At 38.5% G+C, this 21,080-nt stretch overlaps 1 protein-coding gene across 3 annotated transcripts in view; it reads right to left on the bottom strand.

Annotated features, from left to right (window-relative positions):
• Positions 1 to 6,724: 6,724 nt before the first annotated feature.
• ATAD2B (ATPase family AAA domain containing 2B) overlaps positions 6,725 to 21,080 on the bottom strand; it is a 73,402-nt gene continuing 59,046 nt past the window's right edge. For 2 of the 3 annotated variants that reach the window (XM_064707791.1, XM_064707790.1), the window contains exons 25-28: positions 13,749 to 14,432; positions 12,041 to 12,168; positions 10,735 to 10,863; positions 6,725 to 9,358 (exon numbers count right to left, since the gene is read on the bottom strand). In XM_064707791.1, coding sequence (XP_064563861.1) covers positions 9,317 to 9,358; positions 10,735 to 10,863; positions 12,041 to 12,168; positions 13,749 to 14,432 — 983 coding nt within the window. In that variant the 3' untranslated portion in view covers positions 6,725 to 9,316. The remainder of the gene's footprint in view (positions 9,359 to 10,734; positions 10,864 to 12,040; positions 12,169 to 13,748; positions 14,433 to 21,080) is intronic. The other variant, XM_064707792.1, reaches the window with a different exon arrangement.

A 21,080-nucleotide genomic window follows, 5' to 3' on the forward strand; every position in this document is an offset into this window, starting at 1 on the left:
TTGAAGTCAGCTCAAAAACAGGAGCTGAAGCGTGCCCTCAGCTGAGGTAGAGACGCCTGCATGTACAGAAGGCAGCACTAAGTTCCCATCATCAGTGAGTGTTCTGGGTTGATAACTTTAGAGTGCAGAAAAGACCAGAAAGAAAGTGGTCCGGAGGGAAGCAGATGCATCCCAGGCATGGTGTTCCCATCACTCATTACACTGAGCTGGACAGCAATACCAGAGCAGAAACACCATTTTTCCTCCAAAAAGCCAAGCTGTTTGAGGCATGATTAAACACTCACTGAGGTTAGGATTCATGAGAGCAAGAGCTGACATTGTGGGCTCCTCAGCTGAGCTCTGGAAGCCTGGAAACAAAAACCAGAGTGGCAGACTACAGTGAAAACAACTCTCCCTTTGCTGGTCACCAGCGTTTTTTCTTTTGATAACATACACTACTTTCAGGAAGTCCTGTTTAGCCAGCAGATTTCTCACAGAGTAATAAATTCCAATTTCCTTTATCTAAACAAATTCTACTTCAGTCGGCAGCAGCTTTACACACAGAATTAAGTGTTTTGGCTCAGTTACTACCTGGGAGAAGGAAGCTCCAGTGATGTCATCAAGCCATATCTGCTTCTGCATTTTTCATTAGTGGTGGGCTGTACAATGAAGGTTGGAAAGGCTTCCTGCTTTTAATTTCATAATCTGCTGGTTTTGAGCAGAGTTCTTTCTTCCTTTGGAGTCATACATACCCCAGATCTTGCACAGCAAGATTCATAATGGCAAAATGCAATATCAAACCTCTGCTGTTGTCCAGCATCAGTGACTTTTTCCTGTTTTTTTGTGGCTAAAGAGTGGACACCTACCTAAGGTCACTTGTGACATTCCTAAAGAAGCATCTGCTTCTCACCTCATTAAAAACAATACATGTTAATAAAAAGTAGGTCTTGCAGATAAAAATGAGCCAATCCCTCTTCCACATCTTGGGAACTGCAGCAGTCTCTAATTTCTGATGCAATGTCCCTGTGCTGGTGGACAGCATCCAAATAAGGATCAGGGAATGGAACAGGGAAGGGGACAAACCAAATGCTCTTAAGAGTATCCTAAGCCTGATGCTCCACCAGAATCACTGTCCTTCTACCACAGAAACAATAATCAGCTCTCACAAAGCAAGCCTACACTGCCAAACCCACTGGAATTTTAGTAGCTATTTCCATTAAAAGAGATAATATTTTAGTAAGTTATTATATATTTTTGTGTCCAGTGAATGCAGTGCTCCATTACTTGTTACATCAATTTCAATTTTACCTATTTCAATTTAGGCCCAGCTTTTCTGCAAGTTCCTTGTTTCTGTATTGGAACATTTCAGGTCGAGAAAGCTGAGGCTGTTGTGCCTGGAGAAGGTTACAAGATCACCTCATAGCAACATTCCACTAACTGAAGGGATTCCCTAGAGGGAATCTAGAGAGGCACTCTTTGACAGGAACTGTTGGAAGAAGGGAGATTTAGATTAGATATCGGGAAGAAATTCTTTCCTGTGAGGGTGGTGAGACATTGGCACAGGATGTCCCAGCTGGCACTGTTCAAAGGCAGGTTTGATGAGGCCTTGAGCAACCTGGTCTAGTGGGAGGTGTCCCTGCCCATGGTAGGAGATTGGAACTAGATGATCCTTAAAGGTTCCTTCCAATCCCTAACATTCTCTGATTCTATCATAAAAAAGCCACACATAGCCTTTCTGGGGAAAATTAAGAGTGGAAATGTGGCAGCTTGGGAATGGCTCATAGGTATCCCCTATGGAGGTCAATACATGCAGACTGCTCACTACCTGGAGAGAACATGAGACTTTCCCAACTGGATAAGGGGTTTTTAATTCCAGAGGTAACCTAACACTCAACCATCTCCAGAAAGCCCAGAAGTCTCTGCCCTGCTGACATTCATTTTAATAACATGGGGATATTTCAGAGAGTGCCAATAATGTGACAGTTATCAAAGGGCAAGGGGAATGACCGGGTAATTACAGGGCAGTCACCTGACATCAAGCCCAAGTAAAAATGGAAAGATGATATCTAACTAAAGTGATCATGAATCAAATGGATAAGAAGAAATACAATGATTTTCTAGAAAATTGGTTGTATCACACAAAGCTGATCTCATTCTCTGACAGGATTACACATTTGATTGATAAGGTAATAGATTTTCAACAGCATGTGACAAAACACTTCAACTTCCTCATGGTACAGTATTCAGACAGCAAATATTAAGTGGGCTAAGAAAAGGCAGATTAATTGAGGAATATCCAATCTGCTCAAGTAATTCTCAATTTGGTACTATCAGAGTGTTTCTAATGGGGGAATCCTCCCAAAGTTCTTGAAAGAAAACGTTGACATAAATCACAAGTCATAGACCTGTGGAAAAGGAAATTAGCCAAGGGAAAGATAATGAGGCCTGAACAAGTCATACATATGGTGCTGGCTCCTCTGGCTGCCTGGGGCCCATAAAACTTCTTTTCATAAAGCTAAGCAGGACCTCAGAGAGGTGGGAATGGGGAACACTGACATTCAGGATGAGAACTGCATCATGAAAAGCTGCAAGTCTGAGAAGAGTCAAACAACAAGTGTACACAGCCCAATTTCATGGTATAAAAGGCCTAAATTGATCTTTAGATGTGCAAAAAGGGGGACAGGGAATAGGAATCAGTGATTTTTCCCTCTATAAATGGCACTGGTGGGACCTATGCTGGAATATCACATCAATTTCTTCTGTGAACAAATGTTTTAGAAGATGTTGAAAAATTGACCTTCTGCAGAATAAAGCCACAAAATTGACTTAAAGGCTGGAAAAATGCAGTGAGAGCCATAAAAACCTTGTTTTTCAGCAAAAAGAAGATGGAGAGGCTACTTGATCACAGTGCATTAGTGTCTTCATGGGAGGGAGAAACAGGCATGAACAGTCTAAAACACCAAGAGACGACAAGAAGCAGAGCCAGGAAGGTGAAACTGGGCCAAAACAAACGAGGAATGAGGCACATGGTTCTACCCACGAGTTTTAACTACTCCATGAAAGTTCAGAGAGCAGGGCAGATGTACTCTGCAGACTAAATGCCTTCCCCAAAACACTGTTAAGCCATTCAGGTGTCAGCAGGCCCTGGGCATGCAGGAGATTAAATCATACGTGCCACAGCATCCGATTCCACAAACCAGTGTTTTCTGCTGGCATTATTCCCTGTGAACAAACCCAAATTTTTGTTAACAAATTGCTGAACATTTAAATCATCATTAGATGTCAGCTCATTTCCATTTCCACAATTTATTCTCATGCATTGACAAGATTAACAGTGCAAAATTTATGCTCAGCTTGTGCTTTCGTGGCTGTCCTCTGAATCTTGTGAAAAGGAAGCTTTTTAAAAAAAGCTTTTTTTCCTGCTGGACAAGCTTTGGATCTTAGAGCAAGACTCTGAAGCAGCCTAGCCCCAGTATAAAGGTGAAACATTAATTTTATACCAGTTAAATCTCCAATGCTTTATGAAAATGTAGTCTTACATGCTTTTATTTATGATACTTCAAATGTCTATAGGACACAGTCATTTACCATTAAACTGATGTAGCCACATTCAACATGCCACTATCCATGTTACATTTCCTTTCTCACACTAAACCTTCTGTAATGTCACAGAGAATACAGTGGGCATCACTTCAAAACTTATGTTGGAATTATGTTCATTAGAAACCTAAAACATATTAGCAATTTTCCTTTCCTATCACAAATCAGGTATCACCGTTCTTCCAGGCAGCCTCTACACACAGAAGTGATTCTGTAAGGTGTAACAAAGTCAGCAGGAGAATGCCAGATCTTTACAACAAATCTGTAGCTGGGGTTTTCAAAAACAGGTTCTTAGCTAAAACATAATTTTCTTTTCCTTCTACAGCAGAAAGATTCCTTCTTAGAAAACTAATTGAGTCCAAATTTAATGTATTTTCTAGGATGAATCAATCCTCTATATTCTTTCACTCCCTTTGATGAATAAACACTTCAAAGGGAGTCCTTTTGAAACTTGACCTTAAGTCTTTCCTTTCTCCCAAGGCAGAGTCCCAAAGAGGACAGGTCACCTCCCACAAACTCCTACTTTCCTGTAGACACAGTTGAGCATCTCTGGACTATGGCACAAATCAGATTTTACACTGATGCAAAAGGGTTTTCTCATGTCCACAACAAAACCAGGATGACAAAATGGTGTGAGCACTCCCAGAGCCATCCAGGCTGAGGGACCTGCACATTTCTCACACACACTCTGCCAAAATCCAGACTGCTGGAGGACAGAAGCAAACCCAGCGAACCAGAGGAGTCCAGCACAGCAGAACCAACCCCACTTCATCTGCTGGCCAACAAACACATCCTGGGGGCTGCATCACTGACACCCCAAACGTGGAGCATGAACAGCCCCTGCCCCACCTCTGTCACTGGATGTGAGGAGCCTCTGAACCCAACTCCACATCACCTTCTGCACCTCAGCCTTGAAAGCAGCGTTACTGCACATCAGCATTCCAGTCCAGCCAATCACAGTGCAAAGGGCCAGGTTCACACTAACATTCCACCAGAAGTGATGAATCCATTTCAAATCTCAGCTGCTTATCATACTTTTAAAGGGAAAGGATTTTTCCTCATATATAAGTAAGGCTTAGCATAGCGTAACTCAAGTGCAATTCTAAAATAAATGGAATTTCACAGTAGTCACAACAATCTACTGGCAGTGGGTTCAACTAAAATATACTTCCTATGCAAATTATCACACTGGAAAAAAAATAACTCACCTAGAAATGGAATGAGACTGAATTAATTAGTGTTAAAGTTTATAATCCCTCATTTTTACATAATAGTTACATGACCACAAGTGAAGCATAAAAGGAGGAGGGAAAAAAAATGAAGTGTTTGGCTTCATTAATCAGTTCGTAAGTTTACTGATTTACCTTGCAGAATTTATTCACATGCAGTGCTGGCTTAAAACCCCATACATTACAAGTCCAAATCCTACCCAAGATACAGAAGAAAATAATCTCATTTTTAATTTATTTAAATAAATTACCTGAAGAGCTTAAGGAGGAAACAGAGAATGTGCAGAACTGCAGATTTAAGGAAATATGGGAAATTGGATTTCAAAACTACATTCAAGGCAGAAATCAACAGCAGAAGGAAGCAGCATTAAGCAGTGAACACTTGACAAATATGAGTGTTGCACAAGCATCTACAAAGGCCTGAGGAACACCCACCCTAACTATTTCTTACTAAATCATGCTTTTGAAGTACCACTCCAAATTCACTAAGTATCTTTACAAGAATCCTTTTGTGAGTTCCCAAATATTTTGTCTCTTTCCACTGGTTATTTTTCCAGCCACTGCCAGAAATGAGACCTGAATCTCTTCCCTGTTAGCTGGCCATTCCCGCCCCTGGAAGACAAAGAGAGACACAAGACCTCACACTTCCTTTATTCACACTGCAAACCCAAGCTGGTGCCGGAGCCTGCGAGGTGAAAACACAGCAGCCCATGCTGAGCCCAGGCTCTCACCAATCACTATTATACAACAGGTATTGAATTTCATATCTAATTGTGCTTTCAAAGCTGCATGTAAAAGTGGAACTGGAGTCAGACATGAAGTTACTACTACCCAATTCCTCATCTACTCTTTTGCCCAGGAGCTCAAACAGTTTAAGGTACAAGAAAGGAAAAGAGGGAAATGTCCAGGGGTGTTCCATGTCCTATACCTCAAGAGTTCATCTATCAAAAACCAAAGACAAACAAGCCAAAGCTGTAAGAACAACTTCACTAAATATAATAAATAGAAAGGAAATACTCTTTCCTTTAAAAAAAACCTCTAATTAGAAGTAATTTCTCTAATGGACAAGCACTGAAAGCAGAAGTTGGACCAAACTGCTCAAAATAATTGAACAGCAAGATCCCAAAGTGTCACATCTGAACTGCAAAACCAAGGAGGTCTAGTAAGGAAAAGACTGCTTCCAGCCATTTCTTTTAAATACATTTTTGAAGGAGCTAAAGCTGTGTTTTCTTGTCATCTTTATTCAAGTATTTCACAGCAGTTATATTACAAATTACAGTAAAATGTTCAAAATTTCCAGAAGTTCAAAAAAATTAAATAACTTACTTCAAACTAACGTAAAATGAAGTCAAAATGCAAAACATCAATTTAAACACAATTCTGAATAAAACTATAGAATCCAAAATATACCATAGTTGATGAAGGAAGTCTACTTAATCCACAAAGTAGACACACGTTAATGAAACCGAACAGGACATCCCAATGTCTAAATAACCCAATGTACAAGATACAAAAGATGCAAGTACAAGCCCAAATTCAAGCTTATGGTGTGATTACAAAATAAAACAAAAACAAAAAAAAAGACTATCAGCTGCAGGACCTGCCATTCACGAGACTGAAGGTAAAACCAGCGCTGACTCACCAACTTAATTAAAAAAAAAAAAAAAGGAAGACAAGATATTACAAAACCCAGTAATCCTATAAATACATTGGCATATGAGGAAATCAAGTAACAATACAGAGGACACAAAACAAAACAAAACAAAATAATCACAGGTGAGATTCAAGCTTGCAAATACAATTAACTCCAGAGTCATCACCCAAGAGCAACTCTATCACTCCAAAACAGCCCCCCCAGCCCCCAGGGAAACCTCCTCCTCCTCCTCCTGGCTGGCCACATTCCACAGAGTCCAGGACAAGGACTCACACAGGAGTTTATTTGCAATTTTCACAACAAGAAACAAGGAAGAGAGGTCAATTTGTACAAACTCTTGCCAGTGCTATGTGGCAAAAAAAATTAAAAACATACAAAGAGTAAACAAGTTTAGACCACATGGATAGATTAACAGCTGTTTTAACTCTATAACCACCAGACATCTGTAAAGGAAAACAAAAACTGAAGTGTGGTTATTTGGGCTAAGAAGGCGAGTATATCATTTTAGGTAAGCTGTCCACTAGAACATCTGATATTAGCTACGTTTCTCTAAAACAACATGGCAGCTCCTCAATCAGTAAAGTTGCCTCTTAATGATTTTTCCCAATCAACAACTGACAGTAAAAATTTTCCTTTAGAAACCTGACCTTTTAGAACCTTTTTTAATGCTAGGCATTAGCTTAAACTTGCTTTTTACACTCACTGGTGACTAAAATTCTCAACTGTTTTAGTTTATATAAATTTATCTTCTTAAAAATGAATGCAGTTTTATCTTCCACAAGTGCTGCTGTTACTTGAACAAAAACTTCTTTGAGTAAGTGAAACTGGAATAAATATTTTTAAAAAATTCTGCAGCAAGAACCTGAGACTTGCAAAAAACCCTTTTATCAGAAACTTGCTACAAAAAATCTGCTACATTTCATTTAATCAAATCTTAAAGTTTGTAACAATTTCCATCAAAATACAAAATGCTGTTAATGTACCAGACACATAAATATCTCAAACAGGTATGATGCTAATAAATACTAAATGAAACATGGAAAAAAATCCCATAATCAAATCTGAGATCAAAGAATCTCATTTAAAATGTGTTTTCTGCTTGTTTTTGTTGTTTTTAATCGCACTTTCCCACCTAAAAAATACAGTGTTTCTGCATGGGTTGCATTTCGGTGTAACTAGATGTACATGAATGCTTAAAACCTTTTCCTGCTATTACCTATGAAGAAAAACAGTGGCATTCAGGGGTGAAAAAACTCTAAGATAGGCTGATGTTTAACCACAACGGACAAAGCACTTTGGATTACTGCAGTAGCCCAAGGCCCATGTTTTCTCTCTCTGCAGCACTACCCTGGGATGAGGCTGGAGACGAGTCCCTAAGCCTGGCTTTGTACAGGGAGCAGCGTGATTACAGTCCTCCATAAACACTGTTGGTAACTAAAATACAAAAAGCTGAGGTAGCTCAGGATCTCTGCAGTAGTCTGTTTTGTCTATTAAAAACTAACCACACTGCGTTGCATATTTCTGCACAGACACTTCTGCAGCTACGTAGGGACAGCCACGATGAACGGTTCAGGATGGGAACAGCAGCCAACTGCTCTAGAACACTTCCATGTGGGAGTGAAATAAACCAGCCCAGGTAATGTTCTACATGTGATAAAACATAAAAACTGCCTAGACTGCTCTCTCCAGCTGCCAGAAAGGAAAGGTGTTGAACCACACAATTCAGACCCAGAGAACTCTTAGCAAAGGTGGATTCAAAAGGCTCTCTTCCAATCCTCCCCACAGTAACAATGCTTTGCACAGAACAACTCGTGAAACCTAAGAGAAGTTTTTATTTTCAGCTGAGGTTGGGCTCCAGGACTTTGACCAACTATAGTGTCTTCTTGCCTGCATTGCACAGTCCAAGCTATATTACAAACACAGACCTTCCCAACAAAACCTGCCAGTATCAACCTTGCTTTCCTCAGAGAACTCGCACTGGAAAACAAGGACACGGTGGGAAAATGCTTCATTTTTAGCAACACAGAAGAGTTTCACTGTGTAACTTGTTTCTAAAACAAAATATATACCAATGAAAAAGGAATTTCACCATTTTGGTAAAGTATGTGGCTTTTTCAGTGTGTCTTAGTTTAGTTCTGTAGAGTAAGACAGGCATTATAGAACCATAATACTGGCTGCCATCCAATGAAGAGAATACAATTCATCCTTTTGGAGATCTTCATTCTGCAGACAGCTTTCTAACATTGCCATTTGCTATAATCCAAACAAATTGCTTAGCCTTATCTTTCTCAATTGACTAAAAGGCACATTAAAGGCAGTTCTAGAGAGCCTCATCTTCAAATTACTGTACATCCAGTTACTCAAGATTCCTACCACAATGCATCACTGCCTTCTTTAGGACAGATTTTTTTTGTCCATAACCCCAGAGAAGAGAAAAATTGGAAAAAAAAAATAAAAAAGGTTGCCTGTTTAAAAATATTCAACTTAGATCTGCTCTTTCCAGTCCTCTTGTATGTGTTGGTCTTCACTTTGCCTGAAGTTTCCCCATAGATAATGCATGTAGAGTGAACAAGAGCAGGAATGAGAACAGTTTCTGTAGCACCAAAAATCTCCAAGCTGTGGCATTGTATTCTTTATTTATATCAGATACAACTATATGAAGTTCCGTTTGGTTCTTGTAGGCTGGTTGGTTTCAGGTACCTGAGACAATAGCACCAAATTCAACAGAAACAAAAAGAGAGAGCACTTAAGACCAAGGCTCTGCACATACTTGGTGCAAATGGAAACTGAATGGCTCAGAGGACTGCTCTCCCATGAGCAGTTTGAGAGGATAAACCCACCCATCTTGACGAGTTCACAGGAATGTTTCAAACACATGAACTGTTCTTTCCATCTCCTGCAAGAGACACAGACCATTAACTATTCATAAATACAGAGACAGGAATATAGTTACTTTATGTAATAATACTTACTGTGATACTTTTTTTAATCTGAACAAATAAATATATGAAAACAGACACTTCTGTTTATTAGCTGCTATCTGCTAGCAAAATATGATAAAAGAGGGAACTAATTAGAGAAGCATTAATGCAGAAAAGCCCTCTACAATGACAGTCCATGAGAAAAATCAAGGCTTATTAGGGTCACTTATATAATTAATGTGCTCAGTATATATTAGGAAAGCACTGCAGTGGCACAATGCATGAGTTCAAGTCTTACTGCACACTTCTGCAGTTGGTGACCCAGCTGTAATCACAAGTCTGCAGTTTGGATAATCTAAGTAAAGATTGGTCTCTACACACTCCTGCTGGACAAATGCCTTTTTAATCTACCTAACATCTTGCTCAGACTTTCAACACATTTTTAGGTGAAGATGGCAGGGAATAGCATGAAAACAGATTGAAAAGTATTCTGTAGGAACTCTACAAAAGCCCCCACTATGGCTTTTCCAGGTTTTGTTGTAAATTATTCATGGAGAAAAATATTCAGCGCTCAGTGATCCAACTGGAAAGTACCAATTGTTGTCCTTTTCTCAGCAGGGCTGGTTATCAGTTGAATCAGCAAGCTAATCCAAACCCCTCTGCAGTTACAACAGTGGTGATGGAGGGAATGCACACCCAGAGCTGGCACCAGCCTGTGCCAATGCTGAAATGACCAATTTGCTGCTGATGTACAGGAGGCCTTGGAGGGCAAACACTTCAGTCACAAAGGATGATGGCAAGGCAGACACCTGGCTTCCACCATGCTGCACTGACCTTCCTAAGGCTGCACTTACTGATCAACAGAGTGTTCACACTTCTAAGGTCCTGTATGAAAGTCAGAATCTGCAACTGCATGGAGCAGAGGGGGGTAAATTGGTTTTGGCGTAGTTACACCAACACAATTAAGGGCAGCAGCAGCAGCAGCAATGCCAGGTCAGGGTACCTATGAAATCACCACTTTACATCCATTGTTAGTCATGCCACAAACATGGAAACTGCTTCCACTCAATTTTACTCTGCTAGCATGTGCTTTTCATGCTGCTGTATCCTCTCCTCTTTTTCCTCTCCTTCTAGGTAAATTCTTAATCCTCTTCTGCAGAAAGTGTTCTTAGAAACAACTGCCAGTTTCTAAGTTACCACACTAAGCTTTTTCCTTTTTATAGATACCTTCTTCAAAGTCTATTAAAGGCTTTTGCCTGCTAGTAGAACAATAAATTGACAGATTAACAGTTTCTGAAAAGCCTATCTCACAATATTCAGATAAAGAATAAAAGAAGCTGTACAACATTACCTCTATAAGTTGTGATTTGTCATAGTCTCTACGATGTCTGTAGATGCATTGACTGAGGAGTGAATACAATCTCTCAAGTTGGTCAACAGTCAGGTTGTCACTTTTCTTAACCACCAAATCAAGCAGTTTCTGTTGGAACAATAAAAGGCGAAGTTAAGAGGGTTTCTAGAATAATTCTTTAATTTTTTTTTAAGGACAATTAAGAAATGCAATGTGTTTCTGAAGCCCTCCTTTGAAGGGATACGTACAAATGAAATGAACCACACCTGGGTATCAGCAAGGCCACTGCTTCCATGTTTATACAAAAAGGACTTGATGCCTCCTTTCACTTCTCTGCTTATACCCACTTTTCTTCCTGTCTTAAGATTCTTTTACTCGGTACAGCTGGGGCCATGTTTGGTCTTATGGAATGCTAATGCATCCTATTTCATCTTGGTTGGTCATCGTAACAAAGCAAACCCTAAAAACTGCTTTGATGGTCAACGTACGTAGACATTTTTAAGCACTTATACTGGCAGGGAAAAAAAGTACCACCACAGAAAAACATTTGGTCTTCCACAAATGTTGTTAAACAGAACAACAAAAGAGAAGGAGGACACAACATATGCAAAATTTCTCATAACAAAGGTGAAAGTATTTTACATAGTAGCAAAGAGTGACATTTAAGATTATTTTTTCTCCTGTCATAACAATTCTGTGGTTTCTGAAGAGATCATCATCTGTATTCCACAGAAAATGGGATCTAAATTTCATAGGTCACAGTAGGTCAAGCTACTTTTTACAACAGAAGACAGCAAATTTTTTTGTAACTTTAACTGAAAAAAAACTTGAAGCTTAAAAAAAACTGGAAGAAAATTAACTAGCAGTTTATAATGCCAAAACATCCACACAAATTTCCATTTGCTTTCCAATCCACTGAATTTTCTCCACCAAGTATACCTTGGTACACACAGGAAAAGATGGTATTAACTCCCAATTACCAGGCACCCAGCAGTTTCTTGGTACCTTGGACGGCCAATAAACACATGTGAGTACCTGCAAAAATGGGCAATTAAAAGAGTGGACTGCTAGGAATCCAGTGTCATTACTGGATTATAAGGGTAGTAATGATGGGACAGTAAGGATTCAGTAGTTTTATTAACCTTTCATCCAAAAAACACTGATTGACAAATCATTTCCAGAAGCCACTCTGATCATAATACTTGTTTGCAGTCAAAACTAAAGGAAATGTTGCTTCAGAACACAGAAAGGAAGCTTTTTCAATGGAGTCTGTTAATAGTTCAATTCATTTTTTCAGTTCTGTTACCTTTAGTCTGTCATGGTCAACAACCACAGAGGGTACAGGATCTGAAGGTTCCTCTGGAACCTGCTCCAAACTTGTGGGCTTTGACTGCTCCACAGCGACTTTTCGTGTTTTCTTGCTTTTGAACACACCTGTAATTTGAAAAACAATTATCAGCACTGTCACTCCCACAAAATACAGCCTATTTCTTCACTTCAGTTTGATTTTGCTTGTTTAGTTTGTTGGGTTGTTTGGAATCAAGCAAGACTGTAGCAGTGCACATTATTCATCAGCTTTGCCAATTCTAATGCTTACAGGGGCACAAACCCACAGTTCAGAAGGCACACACAAAATGGCAATCCTTAAAACCCAATTCCAAAGTGCCAACTTTGAAAGAAAACTGAATCCCACTACGAGTTTTCTCATCGTATCTCTCTATTCAACAACAAATTAAATAGCTTCAAAGACAAGTTCACAAACTAAGCAAATGCTGAAATTCTTTCTGCTCAAATGAAACAAATCTTCATTTTTCTCTCTAAAGCATCCTACGTCTTCATGAGCACAGTATTTCAACATCTGCTCTATTCCAAACCTCATGCTTTTGTTTCACATTTCTATTTTCTTCCACCTTTGTACTCAACCTATTGACCAAAATATTGTCTTATCTCCTTATATTCTCCCTACATTCATTCACTATTTTTCTCCTCAACTATTTAAAACACCTTTTCTTCTGAGGACCCCTGCTATCATAACCATCCTAAAGCATACAAAATTCACCCACCAAATTCAGAAATGTAAAGGCTCTTAACGCATCATGCTCTTCTTGTGATATTCCTAGGACCTTTCTTGTATTAAGTCTCCTTACCCTTAGAGAAAATGTGTATGTACAAACACAGCCAACATGTACACAGTAATCTTCTCATAATTCAGATCTCTCATTAAAGCTCATTTACTTTGTAAATCTCAGCACTAACTTTTGAAGTAAAGATTCCATTCTTTTAGATAATTCTGAAAGCTCATTAAAAAGGCAATCATGCACAAGGCTTCTACTTCTGTTCCCTGAGGAAACTGTCTCTCTTGTCTTCAAAGGACATGGCCCCTTCTTTTATACACCACCAGGATTTTCCTTCTCCTTCTGTTATCATTTTCCTGCACAGTTATTGTGTTCACTGTGACTCCAAAGCCAGATACCTTCTCCAACAGATGAACAACAATCTGGCTTTTGTGATGAGTTAAACTGCTTCAACTTTCGTTACGCACAGGTTTTTAAAAGAATGCATTCTTTATTTCTATGCTTTTTTATCCACTGTCAATGATACTGTTATCATATTCTCTAACAAAACAAGTCAATATCTATCATGAAGATCAAAACAGAAATCAGACAGAATATACAGACCAAAATATGTATTGTATTTATTGCTATTTATAATATTTTTAAATACTTAATTATTGTTTTAATGTTATCTCAGTATTTCCTACAAAGCAAACAAATATGAACAGAGTAGTGTTAGTGTGGGGATACACTTTCTTGCCTAGGATAAAAATATAGCAAGTCAAGATTGCACTTCTAATTTTTATATGTGAAATTAAATACTATAAGCATACCAAGAGTTCAAATAAATAGCCAGCAATTAATAAAATATTACTATATAATAATTGTAACATTAGAGTGAAAAATACACACATTAACTTGGACACAGATAAAGACAGAAACATGGAAAACAAGCTATACCTTCTTTATCTGCTTCAGCATCTTTAGTTTCAATGTCTGTGCTCTGTAGTGTTTTCTCATTATTGCTGCAATGTGGTAACTCATCAGTTCCTTGATTTTCACTGGAAGTTCCCATTTTCTCCTTTGGCTGATCTTCAGATAAAGATTTTTGCTTGTTACTAGACCAATCACTGTTGTCACAGGGTGAAACAGCATCAAGTGATTCTACTTTACCATTATGACAGGCTGGAGCAGGTACACCTTCAGAGCTGTGTACAGATGTCTCTCCATTCACACAGTCCCCTTTCAATGTAGAGTCCTTCTTCAATTCCTTTTCAGCACCCAGGGTAATACTGTCAGTTATTAACAGCGATTCATTTGAGCTCTCCTCTTCTGTGGATGCAAAATTGTTTTCCTTTCCCGATGTCCCATTGTTAAGCCTCTGCTCTGCATCTATATCCATAATGTCACAAGAGGATTCATCATTTGTCATAGAGAGGTCTCCTGTTTCCTCTCCATTCTCCTCAATGCAGTCAGTGCTGATCTCTAGCTCTCCATTTTCCAGTAATTTATTGTCCTCACCATGATTTTCATCATCAGCAAACTTTGCATCATCTTCATCTTTCTTTAAATTATTGACTTTCCTCTTCTTAATAATACCTTTGCCCCACTGGGAGCGCCGTCTTGATTTTCTCCTTATTCGAACTGAAAACAAAAACAGCAACAAACACTTTTAGATGCACAGGTACCCCTCAGTACAGAGACCAGCATATAAGAATGTGGTGTTGTGTGGGGCAATCAAGTATCATCACTCTTCAAGGAAAAATAAGGTGTCTGTTGATTTGAATGTGAGCAAATTAGAGGAAACAAGGCATTTTAGAAGTACAAGGAGTGGACACTCAGTCATCCACTCAATTCCTAGACTATGGAAACAATCAATTCCTACTAAAAACAGCTAAGCAATGGTGTAGTCATTTGGGTAGCTCATTTGGGTAAATGAGGACTCAAAGACAGTTATTCTCATTTTCCCTTTTTAGCTCCTCAGTGATTTGAAGTGATTATACAATAAATCAAAGTGCAATCCATGGATTCACAGAATAATTCAGGTTGGAAGGGACATGAGGAAGCTTCTAATTCAAACTATTAGTCCAACCAGAGTCAGCTATGAGGTCCACACTGTGCTACTCAACTTCACACAACACAGGCATGTTATTCCCTTTTTTCATTATTTCTCCATGGAATTTTACTTTTTCTTATTTCTTAGTTTTATTTTCTGTGCCTTTGAAAAATTACATAATAAACTATTTTTCAGAAAGGTCACTATTTTATTAACCTATCTGCAGTGAGATACAACCAAGGTACTGATCTGAAGGCTTTGGGGCACATTTGTAATTTGATGAGCAAATGCAGAAGGAAGACCATTCCAACCTAATGCTATTGTCAATATCCTTTTCAAAAGCACTAACTAGACACAGCTCAGAAGATCAAGGAAGACACTGGGACCAAATGAAGCTTCTACATTAAAATCCACGCAATGATAAAGACTACTCTGTTTTTGCAAAATTGCTTAAGCTGTGGCCAACTACAATAAATGAAAATCGCAGCCAATAGTAACCAGAGACTGACAGATTTCCATCCCTTCCAAAGTGAACTCTTATGCTGAGCACCTCCATAATGTTCTTTACATTTGTAAGTTGCTTTGATTTATGGTATTAAGTCCTATACCTGTGTCTGCCAAGCACACACTGAGTTACCAAGATCCTGCTTTGAAAATAGGGGCACTATGCAGGTATAAGTGTTGAGAATTAATTCTCAGCCACTCAGAAGCACAGTTGTACTTCAGAACTTCTCCCCATGAGTGCTGTATGTAAGCAGGTAGTTTAACAACTACATTAGGAGTAAATCCTCACCTTTTCGCTTTAAAGCTATCTGAAGTTACAATCCCACTACAATAAAAACAGTCTCACTTGGAATGTGTTATTGTTACAAATAATCTTTATGGAGAACTGCAAGGCTTGAGGGAGGGGGGAAATCCCCTTTCTCCAGCCATATTCAATACCTGATAGTGACTTCTACAGTGACAAACTACAATCTAATCACATAACTTTTCAGGATTTCATGTATTTTTTCCCTAGATTGTGCAAGAGATTTTCATTAATCACTGAAGCAGCAAATCTGAAACTAAACAGGGAAATGCAAACTTACAGACAAAAATAAAAATAATACTCTATTAGCCAATGAACTAAACCTCAGCACAACTCCAAAGATGGGTAAATAAAACACAGAAGCAGAGCAGAAGTCTTTTGAAGGAAATCTAGTACATCCTAAATGTATAAATAAATAAGTTGAAAATTTTAAAGATACACTGATTTTTGGCTGTTTAGGCACACTTTGCTGTAATTCAAATAGATATACAAGATATATTGTGAAGTATATTTGACATCTTTTACATCAGTGAATTGCATTTCAAATATTGACTGTTGCATCCCCACGGTGAATTCCACCTGGGATGAGAATCCATAATTTCCCCAAACACACAAGTACATTCCTAAAATTCTTACGTGTGAGAGAAATCACTTTAAAGCAAAATGGAATTAATCCTTGTATTACCCATCTCATTAAATTTCAAGTCTTTCCCAATTGAGAGTCACTAAGTCCAGTTCACTCAGTGTCTCATCCAGTATTTTTGAACAAACATTATGGGTGTTGTTTTCTACTGCTGTTTTTAATTAGGACAAAGCAACAACAACAAAAAAAGTGTGACAGCAATGTCATTTGGGATGACAGAGGAAATTCTGGTTCCAGATCCTTAGCAACCAAAGCATTGTTACACAGATTTTTCTTTACATAGAGTCAAGCCTCTAAATTAGTGAAAAGTTGAGCAAGGAATACATCATCTAAAAACAAAACCCTGCACCAGTCTTTCTGTCCTGGTTAATTCCCCAGTTAAGTTAAGGGAATGGTACAAGGAGGAGTTTAATGGACCAGAGAACCATGTGGCAAACTGCAGACACTGAGACCAGATTTCATCACCTATACTGGTCCTCTTTACAGTTACTGGAAATAAAAAAGGCACTACTACAAGACTATCATGGATCTGAGAAGCTGCCGCAAGAGGCAGGAAACTGAATCCTACAGGACAGTTGATTATGACCTTAAAAGGATGAAGGAGCTACCATGAGGTAAAACTGATGCAAAACTGATGCAAAGGGGAGGAACTAATGGGTTAACAGATTGCTGCTAAAAAATAAGCCTGGAATCCCATCTCAACTACCTTAATGTTTGTATTTCAGAAGATTGTAAACTATCAAGAGCAGAATGCCAAACTTTTTATTTTTTTATTCAGTATGATTCATGACTATCAGCTTCCAGCAGGTAAAGAAAGGGACAGCTATTTACAGAAGAAAAGCTCGGAGTGAACTTTGTTTAAAAAATGAACACAGTACATACAAAGGCAACTTAATGCCTTAACACCTTTTCAATTACTCCTTTTAAAACTACTCATCAGAAATCTCCTCATTGATACCCAGTCTTTTGGCAGTATTTGTGCCAGAGGCAGTGGAAATACTATTGTCAGAAGAATCCTGCTTTATAGAACTGAGTTTCTCTAACTCAAACTATTATAATAGCAATTATTCACACATGAATACATTCACTTGCCTTCTAAATTGGCCAACTATTCACTCTATAATCTTCACATAACCTCTACAGATTTGCCAAAGGGATCTTAATTTTAGTTCGAGCTTCTGTCTGGTTTGCTCTTTTGCAAATCACTACTAAGCATTTTTAATAACAATAAATATCTGTCTGACCACAAGTCACACCTAACATTTCACTCAGGTTCACATGAAGTTGGTATCAAAACTAAATTTTGCCTGCTCTTTTTTTCCTAAGATGCACAATCTATGCAGACAGCATTTTTAAGTGCTATGTAATACAATGCAATTAATCACTGAATAGAGATTTACTGTACATTTTGTTAAGCAGTATGAAGTTCCTCAATTCTTCCATTCCTATGTTAAGACAATTTCAGAGTCTGAAATTGAAAGACCCATGAACAAGGCAGACAGCATTTCTCCTAGGTATGATTAAAAATAAATTCTGCAATGTCCTTACTTCAGAAGGACTAGTCCTCTAGATGAAGTTAAGTAAAATGAAACCTGTAGCAGACTTTCAGAAATTCTGAATTCTTGCCCGCTGACAGGTGCTGCTTGGAGATTCTCCAGTCGGATACACTAAGTAATAACAACATCATCTGGTGACATAAGTACCAGCCCTGTCCAGAGCAGAGCACTGTTCTTGGCTACTAAAGAACAGAAATAGTACAAAAAAACTCCAAAACTAAAAACATCCTAAAAAATATGAAGAAAAAATCAAATTCCATCCCAGTTTTCCCAAGCATTTCTGCAAGACCCAGAGGTAACCGTGACCTTTCTGTTTATGGTCTCGGGAAAAGAGATCTCAAAAAAATGGGTGAATAGTACAGAAGTTTCAGAGCTGAGGTATGCACTGTTGCTGTCCCCTAAATCCAGCAGTACAGTGACAGAACTGTAGACTACAGAGAAATAAAATTAACAGTGGAAAAGAAAGCAGGCATAATTAGATTATTCAAGGACTGTCAATTATTAACAAGCAAGTCTGCTTCTCTCAATGTGGAAGAATTCTAACAAGATGCAGCAGAGATATTTCTCTTGAATTTTTTTTAGTTTGACTACTACAGTACCATGAGTGCAGCACAGTATTCAAGACTAACAAGTTCACTTCATGCTGCAGAGAAGACCCTTCCATGCTTCCACACTGCTTAAAATCCATCAGAGAATGTGAATCCTCTGTCAGTAAATGATAAAACTGACATCCATCAAACAGTAATTTCTCTGTTGTTACTGTATTTCATGAAGAATTCCTGGGGATTAAAACCCAGAGAAGATTCTCACGGCAAGGAAGTTCACCATGGATCTAGATTTTTAGTCTGCACTATCAAGAACCACTTAAAGCAATTCACGTGTTTTAAGTTTTTCTTCCATGATCAAAACCCTCAACACCTTTCTGATGTGTAAAGTAACTCAAAGCCTTGAGAAATCACTTATAACCAGCAACTTACACTCTCTTATACAGCATCCAGGATATCTATGTACCTGACAGAGTAATTTAGCTGCTCCAGTAGCTCCACATTCCTTACCAAGAGGCACTAAATAGTCCACTTGAAAGTCTCTGGAGTTTCTACTCACAAAGTCCCAAACTGCAGTCAGAGATAAGCAGCAAGAAAGAACAGATCACAGTTCCACAATGGCTTAAAAAGCAAAGTGAGGTGCCAGCTTCCACTAACAAAGCCATTTCTCCCTCCAAAGCCAGCTATAGCATTTCCACTGCCTCATTTGTGCCGGCACTACTGCTCCTGCAGTAAAACAGATAAGGGAACTAAATCCATCTGAAACATTAGGTTGTTGGGGTTTTTTCTGGCTTAGTTTTTAACATCTTTGGTTAAGCTTTCCAACTCATGAATGACAATGCTGGCACAGGGAACACGGTGGGAATATGCCACCAGCAACAAGGCAAGACAGCCTCTTTAGCAGTGACCTTCAGTTTGACCACCTTAAAGTGACAGTAGAACCAATCCCTAAAAGGTGTCATTTTCTTCACCTAGATCGAGCACACTCAAGGCACAGAACTGACAAACACATGAAAAGAACTGCATGCAACAAATTCACATATTTATGATTTTTATCACCTTATATAACAGCTTCTGTTTTGTAAGCAAATACTTGCAGAATCTGGACGTTTCTACTCAACACAGAGAAGTCAAGTTTCATAAGGAGGAGTTGAAATAAGTAAAAACCAAACTTGACTGCAACATTTCCAGTATTTTCTTCCCCAGTCAACTGCTTTCCCCTACCATTCCCAATTATGTTCTCCACTCAAGCTCTTCCCAGGGTTTCTCATGGAACTATCCCAGTGTCTCCAATTCCTCCCCACCCCAGCTGAACAGGACACAGGACACACTCCATGTCTGAGGTGTGCATGCCATGCCTGGTCAATACCAGGTTTCACCTGCTCAAATACCATTTTCAATCTACCTCCTTTTCCTGCAGTAGACACATGCATTTTTCCAGCTACCAATTTTCACAAAACCTGCAGGAGTCTAATCTTTCAGCTCTCAGCTCCTGTCAAATCTATCTGAACTCTACTAAATGATTTAGAAGTTATTAGGGGAGCAGAGATGGACAGAGAGCACAGGTATGATTTTCTTTGGAAACCAAGATAAAAATATAATTTACATGAAACCAGAGTAATTATATTAGTAAAATACCTGGCAAGACTGTCATGCTGGAAAATTAAAAAGGCAAATGAAGTCAAAAGAGAAAAGACAATCAGATTATATGTGGAGATAATTTTTAGACTTTTCATCTCTGTAGATCTGCTTATTTCCCCTCTGCTCTGTACAATAGCAACTACTGCAGCTATACACATCCTTGGTACCATCAGCTAGCTCTTAAGAACTACTAATGACAACTTCCTGCTGCAAGAGAGCCATGAACAATACAAGAAAGAATCATGGCTACTGGGTCGTTTCTCTGTCAAGAAGGCAAAATCTGAAGTTAATAAATGGACAATAATCCCAAGAAAATCCACCACATCTGCAGACAGAAACACTGTGTCTTAAAACAATTTAAAGCAAACATTGTCACAGTTTTCAGAAGGGAGGAAGGAAGGGATCTATCTGGTCTGGAAACTGTTTTTATTACATCACTTGTGCATACCACTTAGAGGGAAAAAAAACTTCAAACTACTTCAGAAGATGGTTTTACCATGTTTACAAGAAAGGTGATGATAATGCTTTCAAGGAAACCTTAAAAGAGGCTGAGCCATCTTGCATTACTCAGTTATAAAGATGAGAAGAAGAGAATATAAAAAAGTCACTCACTGATCAGGTAAATTGTAGAACCCACTTAGCCCTCTGTCAGAGAAAAAAGACACTTGATTAATTCAATAGGCAGGTTTTTAATAGTGATGAAAGAAAATTTCTTTGTCACTAGATATCACTGAGTTCAAAAGTTTGATGGGATCTCAAAAAAGAACAGGCAGTCAAGATTTATTAGAACTCCCACAAATTCACTAAATTACATTTTAAATTAGAAGAATTTAAAAGCCTATGGGGTTTTAAAGAACTGTTAACCAACCTGGAATCATCAGCTACATTGGTATTTCCTTCAAAATCAGGCATGAAAAAAAAAATATTCCTCAAATGTTTGAAACTTTCTTTTAAAGCATCTGGTTGAAGGCAGCACAAGACATCAAACCACTCCCAACCAGAATACCAACTCCTACGGTACCCAAAACAAAATGACAGAGAGA

This window comes from Zonotrichia leucophrys, chromosome 3, assembly GCF_028769735.1.
Source record: "Zonotrichia leucophrys gambelii isolate GWCS_2022_RI chromosome 3, RI_Zleu_2.0, whole genome shotgun sequence".
NCBI lineage: Eukaryota > Metazoa > Chordata > Aves > Passeriformes > Passerellidae > Zonotrichia > Zonotrichia leucophrys.